The 13,358-nt window shown below is 40.1% G+C and overlaps 1 protein-coding gene across 4 annotated transcripts in view; it reads left to right on the forward strand.

Moving 5' to 3' along the window:
• The window catches only part of LOC308412536 (neurocan core protein-like), a 62,519-nt gene that overhangs the window by 20,413 nt on the left and 28,748 nt on the right, over positions 1-13,358 (forward strand). For 2 of the 4 annotated variants that reach the window (XM_080906972.1, XM_080906970.1), the window contains exons 2-3: positions 7,318-7,400; positions 12,313-12,516. In XM_080906972.1, coding sequence (XP_080763098.1) covers positions 7,328-7,400; positions 12,313-12,516 — 277 coding nt within the window. In that variant the 5' untranslated portion in view covers positions 7,318-7,327. The remainder of the gene's footprint in view (positions 1-7,317; positions 7,401-12,312; positions 12,517-13,358) is intronic. The other 2 variants (XM_080906971.1, XM_080906969.1) reach the window with 1 other exon arrangement.

Raw genomic sequence — 13,358 nt, forward strand, 5'->3', positions numbered from 1 at the left:
GTAGGAAACAGATGGATGGTATAAGAGCTGTCAGTCTCTCTCAGGTACCTACAAATCACTGGCGACACATACATTAAACATCACGACAGTAAATTTCCTCTTTGGTACCTGCTGCATGTTGTCTCACTGAATAATTCACAGACACACACACGCACGCACGCACGCACGCACGCACGCACGCACGCACACACACACACACACACACAGAAAGAGTAAAGTTGTTACAGCTTGTAACCTACTTACACTTGTGCAAAGCCGATTCCTGACCTAAGTCATTACACTTCTCTGTGTCTATCTCACTGGACTTGTGCGTCAAGGATCCTTCAGATTGTTCTAAATTGCCTTTTCCCACTTTACTGGACACACATCTAGTCAAATTTTACCTCGGCCTCTCCTGAGCGTGTTATCGAGCTGTTTTAAATAACCCCCGTCCCAGCACCAGTGAGATCAATGGTGTCAGTGTGAGAGGATGGAGTGTGTAATCTTGAATCGGAGGGACCAGCAGCTTTCCAGTGTCCTCTCTGCAGCTGAAGCCCAGGCCAGAGCAGTGAGTCATTAGCTGCTCTGAGTATAATCAGTGACCACACAGGCACACTGAGTGTGAAGGCTTTTGAATACTTGATCCAGATTTTCTTTTTCTTCCTTGTTGTTGTTTTAAATTCTTGAGTAATTAATGTTCATGCTCTCTGGTTTTATTGCCTCTTTTATGGTCCGACATCAACAATGCAATTTGGATTTTTTACTCTTTTCTCTGCAGTTACTTAGGAAAAGTTGGATTCGAGTGTGCAGAGTCTCCAGGATAGACTGGCCTCAGTGTTTTTTTGTTGTTTTTTGCACAAACATTAAATGAAAAAGACTTACAGAGTTACTGAGGCAGTTTTTAGACCTTCCACCGTGGCAGTGTGTTATTGTCATAATGCTGATAAAATGACCTTCCTCTTTCGCTCTTCTCTCCTTCGTCTTTTTCCTCTCACCACTTTGTCTGTCACTCATCCGGAGCTGTTATTCCGCTCCTCACTCGGCTGCTCTCTGGAGGTAATGGTTTTGTGAGATATGATTAAAGAAGAAGGGGAGAACAGGAATCACCTTTTGCTGTCGGTTCGCAGTAGGAGACACGTGGCAGACAGTTTGACTCGTTTCTGTAAAACTGCCACAGTCTCTGTCCTCGGGCCAATTCTTAAACTATGTTACGTTGCTAGACATTGACTGTGCTGCTTCCTCTTGTCATCTCAAGATTTTGCAGATTGCTGTAAAAAAAGGAAATAATATTAACGCCTGGATTTTACATCACTCAGAAAGTGAAAGAAGACCTCAAACCCTGAAGGTTCAGTCAAATGTTGAGCATGAAGTGATTTTTTTTTCTTTTACTGTGAAAACAAATATGAACTTCAAATTTTTCATAACACAAACACAGAAATCAATTGCATTAATTGGCTATACGGTGTATTATTGACAAGCTGCCTGCAGCTAGCTTCCACCCTGCTGCAGTGGAAGAACATAAATCTGTTTTGTTCTGGAGTTAGTGAGACATGTTCATACTTCTCCAATCTTAAATTCTATCAACTCGGTCTCATCAATGTGAAGATAGATTATTAAAAATATACAAAGCTGTGAAACTAATCTTTACGTTACTATAATCAGAAATCAAACTGAGTTATTTCATGGAACATGTTACATTTATTATTTGCTCGTGAAACAGAAGGCAGACTTTTTGTACGGTACCCTTATTTTCTCATGCTAAATGATGGCTATTATTTTAGAGTTTTACAGTTTAAAAAAAGTCAGCTGGAAACATGAGAAAGTCTTCTGGAGACATAATTTCACCGAACTCAGTGTTCAGTGATTATAGTCCAACTATCTGTAACATCAGCTGATAAAATGACTTTGTTTTTCCATTCTCTGTCAAGATGATCCCACACTGCTGTAATAATGTTGATGTCTGGGCTCTGGGGAGGCTAATCCATGACTGATAGTTTTTCACTGTGTGTTTTTCTATTCAGCTTTGCTTTTCCTGCTTTGGCAGTGTGTTTGGGATCATTGTCAAGCTGACAAGTTAAGATGTTGCCATTCAGGCACTTTGCAGATGGTGCTGCACGGTGGATCAAAATCTGAACATACATCAAGTTTGACAAGATTCCCAACAACTACTGGCTGAAATACAGCCCGAAACCAAGACAGAGCCTTCACCATGTGGTACAGATGGCTGTAGACACATACTGGTGGACCTCTGTCCTCTTCTCTCCCGCACATATTGACAAAAGATTATATCAAAACCTTCAATTTTTAATTCTTCAGTCCTGTTGCTACTGATTTGCAGACCAGTTCATATGTAATTTGGCATACCTCAGCATTTTCTCCCTGTTTCCTTTCCTAATGAAGGAACCCATGATAGCCAATCCTCCACTGAGAGCATTTGTCATGAAAGGTAGATCAACTGAAGGCCGAGATACTTCTGTCAGGTCCTGTTCAGGTCTTTGCTGGCTTTTGTCCCATTTTTTAATGTTATAACCCTCAGTTAAAAATTCTTTTGTTTTCTTTTGTCCCACAGTTGCCAAGTTTTTGATTAATGGCTCTTTGAGAATCACTCTTTTTATCAAACTGAGTCACCTATCTTAAGACTTTTTTTGTAGATTTAACTAAAAATTCCTTGAGATAGTATCTTCTTTATGCACAAATAAGTCAGTATTAAGGAGTTTAACAAAGAAAGAAAACAAACAAACAAATTCCTCTGAAAATGGTCGGGTACAAGGACTGGACTGAAAATGAGTGAAAGACCTTTTTAGAAAGCACGGAGAACTTTTGCTCAAATATGACAGACACTCTGGCTGCCTGGAATCATAATATAAAAAAATAAAGGCTTGCTGAAGACTTTTTTGCAAGGTACTGCACTTTGTGATGTGGCGCACATGTTCATGACAGTCACACTGGTCCCAACCTGGCCTGATTAAATAAACCTTTGGAGCATATGAAACATGTAGCATGACGGAGGTGCTGCAGGCGTAAAGTTGCCACGTTGCGCATGCAAACATTTACATGTAACTGCAGCAGGAGCTAATATTTTCCTGCTTTTTTAACAACCAAGTGTCCTACCAACTGAAAACCTGAAGGAGATTTGGGACGGGGGGGAAGGGGCCCTTCCTGCCTGCATCATGATGATCATGAGTGCAGTCAGCAGACTCACATGATGTAGGTCTGCCAGGCTCACCTGTTAGCTTCCTTTGCATCTCTGTCACTCCCCTCGCCGGCTCTTACAATGCTCTGAGAATGCATCCTATTCAGACAACATCGGGAAAATGTGTCAGCTGGACATCCACATTGAAATCCACTGAAGCATTTTAGAGTCTTCTGGCTCTTTTCTCCTCAAGACACAACTGTGCCTGTTAAAGAAAAAAGGGGCAATTTAGAGGGAGGCGCTCACAACATCTGATGTCTCATCCTTAACAAAAGGTGGTACTGGTTAGCATTCGCTGCTGTGATTGGATGACCGGTTCACTGTATGTTGTAAATCCCCTCTGGTAACACTTTGAATGGCTGCTGTCTATAGGCATACAGTGTTGTGTGTCATGTAGCACCCATACAGACGGAGCTCTGTATTCTGCTGGTGTGGGTAGTGACTGTTGGGCCCCTGCCAGTCCCAGGCCCTCAGATACAGCGCTCTCCAATGCTCTCCGTTTTCAAGTCTGGGCAATCTCCTCAGTGTCACGACCCTCTCCAAGCCTTTAGAAATCTCTTGTCACCCACCCAGCCAGCTCAACCAATGGTTCAGGCCTTAAACATGCAGAGAGCCCAACGGCTCGACCCCAATCTGTCACAGCCCGTCACGAGGGCCTAACCCACCTTTAGAGATGGGATGCCTCAAAGTGTGTGGCACTGCGGGGTCTGTGCTTCTTTTCAGTCGTCCAAAATGGAAATGATTGCCCACTATTAAAAATTGCACACTCAATAGTTGTTTAATGACAGCTTAGTTTGGCAGGTGTCACTGAGTCCAAGAGGAAGGTTTTCTTTCCAAGACCTACACACTCCGGTTTTATACATTTGAAGGTTTCACTCAGCTTTTCTCATGGTCAGGACACAGCGCAACCATTATTCCTGTAATTTATTAAAGCCTGAACTGGTGTTACACAATCTTCTTTCTAAGCATGAGGGATGCTGTTGGCATGGGTTGCTGTTACCGTGGTAAATGCAAAAAAGGCCTTTTGATTTCTTGGATAAATAATTTACTTTAACTGAAATCAAGATGTGTTGGACAAATTTCTCAAAACAATTTCACTTTCTTCAAAGAGTCTGATAGGAAACCTCAGTTAAAGGTGTTGGTGTAGTCAAGAATGCTTAAAGAGACAGCTTTGTCCACAAGTGAATTAATCATTTAGATTTACCCGTGCTGTTTAACCCGTCTTAAAATATGTACATGTATATATTTTAAAAACATAGAGTAGTTGTGTTTTCTTCAAACTGCACGCACTTCTCTTCATCTCCATTTCATACCACATAGCTCCATCTCAGACATCTCACCATTGAGCTGAGAAGCCTCGGGCACCAAGCCAAATCCTCTGGCAAAGTCAGCAGCTCTTTTCCGATGTGTGGTAGGATTTCCTGAATGTTGTGCAGTAGGACTGCACCACAATCGCCTTTTTACTGCGGTAGTAAATGTTCACCCAGTCTAACAGCAGCTTTTGGAGCGATGCCATTGGGTTGTCAGAGAATTCAGTCCAGTTTTCTACATTAGATTTCTCTCATACTGCGTCTGGTACATCAAACCAGACTCACAATATTCAAAGCCTCAGCTGTTGCATCAAATCTGTCCATAGTGCCTCCTACCATTTCTAGGAGAGGAAGGGTTCAAAGGTCTCCTTGTCTCATCGATTGAAAGCAGTTTACAGGCTCTCACACACAATAGCGTTTCTTAGGTCATTGTCTAGACAACACGTGGATGCAAGCTCTAGTGAAGTGTGTTTGTAATGCAGTATTACTTTTTTGTTATAAATAAAATCGATCACCTAAGGTTTTGTTTTCAGCGATTCAGTGTTCAAGGCTGTTTTGGGGGAAGGTTTTTTTTACGTTGCCACTGGTAAGCTGGAAATGGAAAGGAGTGAATAAAGGATCAGAAATTTGTGCATTCAGAAACATTGTGAAGGTCAGCATTAGTTTTTCTGTCAGTACTATTTGATGCTGCTCCTTGTCAGGGCTCCACAGGTTTGGTTACCTTAACTTATGGATGTATGTACAATACTGTGCAAAAATCTTAAAGAAAAAACTGAAAATCTTTCTTTATATTTTGCTTCCAAAGAGTCAGACTTCTAGTTTTTTAACATGCTTTTAAGCAAAAGCACTCCAGGCATTCTGAAGATCTAGAAAAATCTTTTTTGGACATTGCCTTTCTGACTTAGTCCGGTCCTTGTACGTGACCATTTCCAAAGGAAAGGGGTTTTATTTGTTTGTTTTATGATCTTTCAAGCATATAAAAGCACCTAATTCATGATTTTTTCTCATTTATGTAGTCGAATCTATGAAAAATATCAAAGATAACATAGTTTGACAGACATAAAAATATGTTCACGCCAACTAGGTGTTTTGAAGAAACGGGACAATGGGTGAACAATAGATGAAGTGAAATGCTTTAAAAAGCTACCTACAGCACATGAACATATCTGAAAGTCATGTCCTTACGGAATAGGGGGAAAAAAATCCAGCAGGGACCTGACACAGGACCTGAGAGATGGATCTACTATTCACTGAAGCCTCATGAGAAATGGACTCAGTGGAATGTCCTTCAAGACGCCTGGAGAACTCTTCCTGAAGAAAACTTAGAGACATTAGAAGAAAGCTTGCCTGGAAGAGTTGAGCCTGTGTTGAAGAATAAAGGCAGTTGGACCAAATATTTAACAACAGCTTGTTACTCTGTTTTTGACGCATGTGTTTCTATTTCCACTGCACTCGTTTCCTGTTTTCTAGCAAAATAAATGAGGGGTGACTCAAGACATTTGCACAGTACTGTACTTGTATTGGAGAGAGAATGAGCAGGATGCTGCGAGTAATTTCCTTTTTGCTGTGTTGAAATGGCACAAAAGCTTTAGATTTTACATACTAGATATGCAGCCCTCCTTTGCCACAGTTATTACTAATTTCACTTGGTCTGCTTAGATTTGAAGAAGGTTTTATAAACAACGTCACCTGGTTTTTATCAGGCACACAAAAGGAAACGCCAACCTTCACTTCCTCAAACAAACCTCATAAAAATCATATTCTAATATTTTAGGACTTTTATTCAAAGTGCTTTAAAATTTGCCTCATTTCCTGCTTCACACACTCACACTTACATGCTGGTAGCAGCGACCTGCCATACAAGGCATTACTGCTGGGCACAATTTGTGGTTGAGTGCAGCTGTAAATTGGACCCCTTCAGGGCTGTTATTTTTCTACAGCCTGAAGGGGTTGAGAAATCAAATTTTAACCAGCTTACTTTTACTTTTCTCTAGTATATAAATATTTTTCTTCATTCTATTGACCACAGGCTCTGAAAGCATTAGAGCTTTAGAGTTTCAAGATGATAGAGAGCTCTAATAAGATCTAATTCAGCCCAATTTCAACTATAAAAAAGGTGGCACGTGAAAATTTCAGTTGGTGGTTTTGATTAGAATTACATTTTAATGCGATCAGTCTGGGAACCCACTGTTTATTGCTTGATGACTTTGTTTCTGGAGATGGGGGAATATTTCCTAGTGTATTTCTGGTGTTGTCAGAGGTGTTGCCTGAGGCTGAGACTTCCTCTTCTGTCCACTAATCATTGCTTATGTATGCAAATAGTTTTTTAAAAGCTAATGGGTTAATTTGGCAAATGCTTTCCCTCTTTAATGCGCTACTCAAATGGCTTACTAGCATGGTGTCAAAGTCTGCTCAGAGGTGATTGGTTAATAGCACTTAAACTACAAGTGGAATCCAAAAAGCTTCCTGTATCCATAATCCGGACATTCTGCAAACATATTAATACGCAAATATGTGTTTCTAGAAATTAAATGTCATGTACGGCATCAGGCAATTGTCTGACTCGACCAATTTTGTGTATGCACAAATCTGTCATTTTTTTAAGATCAAAATCATATTAGAGTGAAATAATGAGGAGACTCTAATAGTTGTGTCAAAAATCTGAAGCTAAAGTGAAACGGAGCAACTAAAATACTTTTGCGCCAAGCATAAAACCTGAAGTTTCAGTTGTACAAACACACTGACTTTCAAAACATTTTTACCTCCAATTGAGAGTGATTTTCACTCCCATATCATCGCTCCCTCTCACTACTTTCCCTCCTCCCCCTCTCTCAGCAGGTCTAGGATGGGGCTCGCTCTGTGTGCAGCTGGGTGGCAGATCCTCTTTCCTCTGATGCTGTTGCTCTCTTTAAGCTTGGGTGAGTTCTCTGTCTCCTTCCTGCACATTCTGCTCTGCAGAAACGAATCACCACAACAACACAAATAATAATAACAATAACAACAGACAAAGTCGACATACAGTTGGGGATAGAGATACCAGAGACAACAGGAAAGAACAAAGGGAGGTGGAGTAATCGTAGCAGAACAGAAAAGAGCCAACAACAACACACACACACACACACACACACACACACACACACACACACACACACACACACACACACACACACACACACACACACACACATGTATATAGACCTTGACCTAGACAGGTCTGTAATAATTTGACTGTTTTAAGACCTGACATGTTGGGGATGTTTGCAGACATGCTCAGAGGGACTGAGCTGGAACCGCTCCAAGCCCATTTATGCAAGTTTAGCCAACCATCTGTTCCATTACAACTATGCATAAAATTCACAATTACAGAACAAAAGAGAAATCATCCCCGAGCTGCAGCTCTCTATTGGATAGTATCACAGGTTTCAGGTCCCACACCCAGCCAGCTGACTGCCCGTACTGAAGATAAGTTTCTCTCTTTAATTACTTTCACTGCAATTGGCATGCACGGCAGTGGTCAGCCTGGATTTTCATTAAAACGAAAACCTGCATTGCACATTTCCAGAATCAGAGCATTACTTTACTAGTCACTGCGCTCAGACAACATACAGTTTTATCTCGCCACATGCAAAAGTATTTTGTCTGTTTTTGTTGCACAACGAAGAGTTAAAAATAAACCTGAAAGATATTCCAACTGTTAAAATGAAACAGCAGGATTTGAGCCTGTGATTTTTTTCAGAATTGAAGGGAGCAGATAATATTTTATCATCTCTGAGTTCATCACCATAAAGTCATCCTTGTGCATATAACAGAGTGTGGGCTAAACAAGATTTAAAACTGGGAAACAGAGAGAGCTATATTAAGGTTATATAAACTGTATAAACTGAAGAAAAATTGTAAACAGTGTACAGAGTTTATAGTAAAAACTTCACCACAGTAGTAATGTTTTATTTCAGCAGATCTGCAACAGATACACATGGTCACATTATGAGTTGATGAAAATCACAAGCAAATGCCAAAAAACTACCTTTGGCTAGTGCAAAGTGCTTTGTTAAATACAGATCGCCTCAACGCACCTCTGCAAGGTTTAACTGCTTGCATAACAGCCTGGGATTATTATATACCAGCCTAATGATGGATTTCTCTATAAAGGAATAGTTGCACACTTTGGGGAAAGCATGTTGTTGGAGCATTAGATAACAGCGTGGTTTGGCTTAGTGTGAAGGCTGAAAACAAAGCACGCCAGGATGTAACTTTCCCTCAGCTGATGTTGAACACATTTTAAAGATTTTGTGTTGATACAGACAAAACTTTTGTTTTGTTACACATGGACTTAGCACAGCTTGCTGTTTCCTGCAGTTTCCAATCTTTGAAGTTAACCTGTAGCTTCACACTGTGCAGACATGTGAAAGATGATGGGGCTGGTGAAACTAAATTCAAGTACAATATGACAAACTTTTATGATATTTGGCCATTAAATACTCCAAGAAAAGTTCACATAATTTGTGAACAATATCAAGGCGCTAAACTCAGACTTTTCCCAACTGACCTCAGTGTATTGGGCACATTAGGTTTATTTTTTGGGTCATGGCATTTCCATTTGAGCTATTCCAGTAAAACAGAGCGAGGAAAAAATACAATACAATACAGTGAGCATGCATTACTTTAATCTCTTTGATTCTGCTGTGATAGACTCAGACTTTAAAGGCTTAGGCTGTTGGACAGATTGTGTTTTTGTACAAATGATTAGCATAAAATACAATCTTTCATTTGTAGCATGCAACATTTCAGGTGTGATTTTATGCTGTTTTGTCTACATAATGAAGGGTTTGCTTGAAATTACTAAAATTTAAATCTTTGGAAGCTGAGCACTCATTTTTTAATTGATGGATAAGCAGTTACATTTCTGGGACTGCCCTCTTCAGATTTAAGCGTATTTGTGGGAGTTTTTTTTATTTTTAGAAAGCATCCCTGGTGCTGACAGATCAGCTTTGACTTGGTGGGAAATGTACATGGGACCTATGGAGGGCTGTCAAGACAGCTGACAACACCCATGTTGATTCTCAAATGTTGGCAGCCGAACCTTTAGATCCTGCAGGTTACAGAGTGAGTCCAGTGGGGATTTTGCTTGACCTTGGACCTCGGGCTCTTCTCTGTGGTGTGGTGCGGCTCACTGGCCCACAGTAGAGGCTGCTGCCATTGGGGAGTGCCACTGACATGGAAGAATCAGCTTAACTAAAATAATGTGCCCGTCAATGTAACATCCACATGGATGTCACGACCTAAGGCCTCTGGAGCATTGCAGTGTAACAAGATGAGGAGTTCAATTAACTCCTGTCTGTGGTTTTAATGCACAGATAGACCTACAGTACCTGGTGATCTGCTGCAGCTGGAATGTGCTCTGATTGCTATCCTACCCACACGTGACTCTTAAGTGGTAAATGACAGCAACATAAATATTTTTAAGTTACACTTTACACTTAGAGCTTTAAAGTCCATAATAGTTGGAACAATATTGACCAAGAAGAAAATTTTATTTTTGGAACTACAGATGGGTCTGTTAATGACAGAGAGCATCCTTTCATGTCACTTCCAGCTCTTTGCCTGGGGTTTTCTTTTCTCCCCTCCCATCACCTCCAGGCTACGAGGTACACTTCCTCCATTCAGTTTGTTGGATTAACTATTTTCCTCCATCCCTCTCTCATTCCTGCTCTGCCTCTTGTTTGAGCTCTCATGCTTTTCCCTCGTATTTGTGATTCTGTGATTACATCTGATTGGGGGGAAGGCAGCGGGGGCGTCCTCTGCGCGGAGTTTCTCTCAGGGGGTTCAGTCTGTGAAAGCCGTCCAATCTAAATGCAGATAGAAATATCTTTCTGGGATTCTGTTCCTCTGTGTGCACTATTCCAAATAAAGCAGTTTTTTTTCTTTTTCATACATGTGCTCTTTTTATGCCCCTGATTATTTTCTATTGTACTTGACTAACTGTGAAAATTTTAATGGTGAGGGAACAGAAAAGGCTTATGAACAAACAATGAAATATAAATAGGTAAGCAGCAGTTTATGTTATTTTTTTAAACTATATTAAAAATATACCAAAAATAAATAAATGAATGAACTGAGGGTCCTTTTGGAGACTTTAGATGTATCCTAAAATCTTCACTAATAGTGGATGGACAATGCTCAGTCATCAAGGCAAGTGTTGGCTATCATTATAATTTATCTACATAGGTTCAACCCTCTATAAATATATAGATATAATACAATAACAGAAGGCTGGGATGTTACAGTAATGTGCACAGTGTGGTAAAAAATGTCAGAAGATTGTAGGAAATAGTCATATCTGTACAGGTGTTGTCATGGTTACATTAAACCTGTATGTCATGGCAACCAGACTGAGTTAGTTGCTGATATCAATCTGCAGAACTCAATATTTTGTGCACAGAAAGTGGCATTGAAAACAACTAATGCCATATCGTGTTAGTCAGTTTGGTTTATAAATTTCAATACAGCCTAAACTTCCTGTGTACGTGCAACCTTTTATGCATATAATGACCAAAAGCAACCAGAAGACATCATTCATGTATGTACAGTAGTGTGCAAAAGTCTTGAGCCAACCATCATCTCTTTTTATTTTGCTGGGAACATGGGAAATAGATGGAGTGGTTTATTGAAACATGTGCAGACATACATGGAAATACAGTATATGAGGCAAAAACAGAGTTTCCGCAATTCTAATGAGCATCAAAGTCAATAATTGGTAAGAACACCTTTATTCTTCAGCACAGCCTGAACTCTCTTAGACAGCTTTCTGTTAATTTCATTGTTGGCAAAGATTTATACCAAAATGTTCAAATATGGATTCTCTCCACAAAACCTCTCCCCCAACTTCCTCTGTAGGTGACCAAAAATTCAAATCACTCCATAAGACCTGCTGACCTGTTGCTAATTTTTCAGAACATGGCACATGGCATTTGACATTCCTCAGCCTTCTCTCTTTGTTTCCCTTAATTAAGAATGGCTTCTTGACAGCCAGCCTTCCACTGAGACCATTTCTGATGAGCCTTCAGTGAATAGTAGATGGATCAGATGCATTTCTCAGGTTCTGTGTCAGGTCTTTGCTGGACTTTTTCCTAGGACATGAGTTTGAGGTGCTATTCATCTGCTTTAGATAGAGTTTTAGGTCTGTTACTTCTTTTGTCCTGCACTTGTTCATTTCCCCCCAATTTTTCGGACACACTGTACAGAATGCTGAGATTTGCCACGTTTTAGCTAAACAGCTCTTTGTGAACCACTTTGTTGGTTCTATTTTATTTCTGCCACGCTTTGTTATGGCTGACATTTTTCATAGATTCAGCTAAATAAATTTGAACAAATTATGTGTTTTCATGACAGGCTGCTAGTAGCAAAACATCTTAAGATACAATTTAAAACAACAAGACTGTTTCCTCCCCTGAGTTAGGTTCCTTTTTATGCTTCAATGGGTCATAGGAAATGTTAAATGGCTTAATAAACATGGTCTTTGTATACTGAACTGAAAATGAGTGAAAAAGCAGATAATGTTCAAATAAAAACTCAGAAAGACTATCTATCTATCTATCTATCTATCTATCTATCTATCTATCTATCTATCTATCTATCTATCTATCTATCTATCTATCTATCTATCTATCTATCTATCTATCTATCTATCTATCTATCTATCTATCTATCTATCTATCTATCTATCTATCTATAGATATAGATATATACTTTCCATTGTTTTAATTTCTTCTAAGCTAAATTTCCTTGAACGCATTGCATAATCATGTTTGTTCTCTTGTTCATCCTCTCCAGGTGCAACCTCCTCCATTGTGAACATGCGTAGGATCACTCATCCTACAGTGCAACAAATGTTGGCAGGCAAAGCCACTCTGCCTTGTGTCTTCACCCTCCAGACCAGCACCTCCACTGGCCCTCCTCACCTCCTGTGGACTCGTACTAGGCTAGCAGGGGGAGGACAAGGTGCTCCTTCGGAGCAGACTGTGCTTTCTGCTAAAGGTAAAACAACAACCTAATGTTCCTGTTTCACTGAGTCAGCAGTATTCTGACTTTATTCAGTCAGAATACCCAGTGAGACTTAAAGCTACACTAATCAATATTTTTGTATCAACAACAGATCAAATGTGTATGTGTGAGGTGTTGTTCACAGATATTAGCTGACTCAGCTGGCCAGGCTGCAGTATTTATAGAATTTATCTTAAGGCCACAAAAGAAAAGAGGGGAAAAGATCTTAACAAGCTGATGGTAACAGCTCCTGGAATAAAAGTGAAATAAACCTGCGCTTCTAAATGTCCAATCTGCCTGAGCAGTGCTGATTAAATCCATCCACAGGGTACTATACAGCAGACAACTTAACACTTTATCGGGCACAGCTGCCAGCTGTTTTCAGTGAAAGAGCTCTTACAACGCACTGTAGAAAATTGCTAGCACATAGCATAAAGCATTCAGCAGCAAAAAAGTCACATTTACCTCAGAAATGAACAGAGATCAGGTGGAGAAAGAAATATAGCACAAAATGAATGCTAATGTTGTTCTGTATGTGTTTGATATGCAAACGTGAAACTGTTTGCTAACATGTTGTGCAGTTTATAATTTGGAGACTCACGGGGTTAACTAAATGCTGCAACGCTCAACAAGAAGTACGCAAATACTAGGAGGGAGGCAAAGACTACATTTGCCCAGGGCAGAACAGGGGCACAGGTGCTTACAGGCAGGAAATAAACAAAGGCAGGAAGTGGAGGACCTGAAATTAGAGACATAAATCCCAAACAGGAAGCAGAGAAATCAAGGACAAAACATACTTCCTTTAAGATCGTGGATCTGTCTAAATGTCAGATCTC

The sequence above is a fragment of the Rhamphochromis sp. 'chilingali' genome (genome assembly GCF_963969265.1).
Source record: "Rhamphochromis sp. 'chilingali' genome assembly, chromosome: 16".
In the NCBI taxonomy this organism is placed as follows: domain Eukaryota; kingdom Metazoa; phylum Chordata; class Actinopteri; order Cichliformes; family Cichlidae; genus Rhamphochromis; species Rhamphochromis sp. 'chilingali'.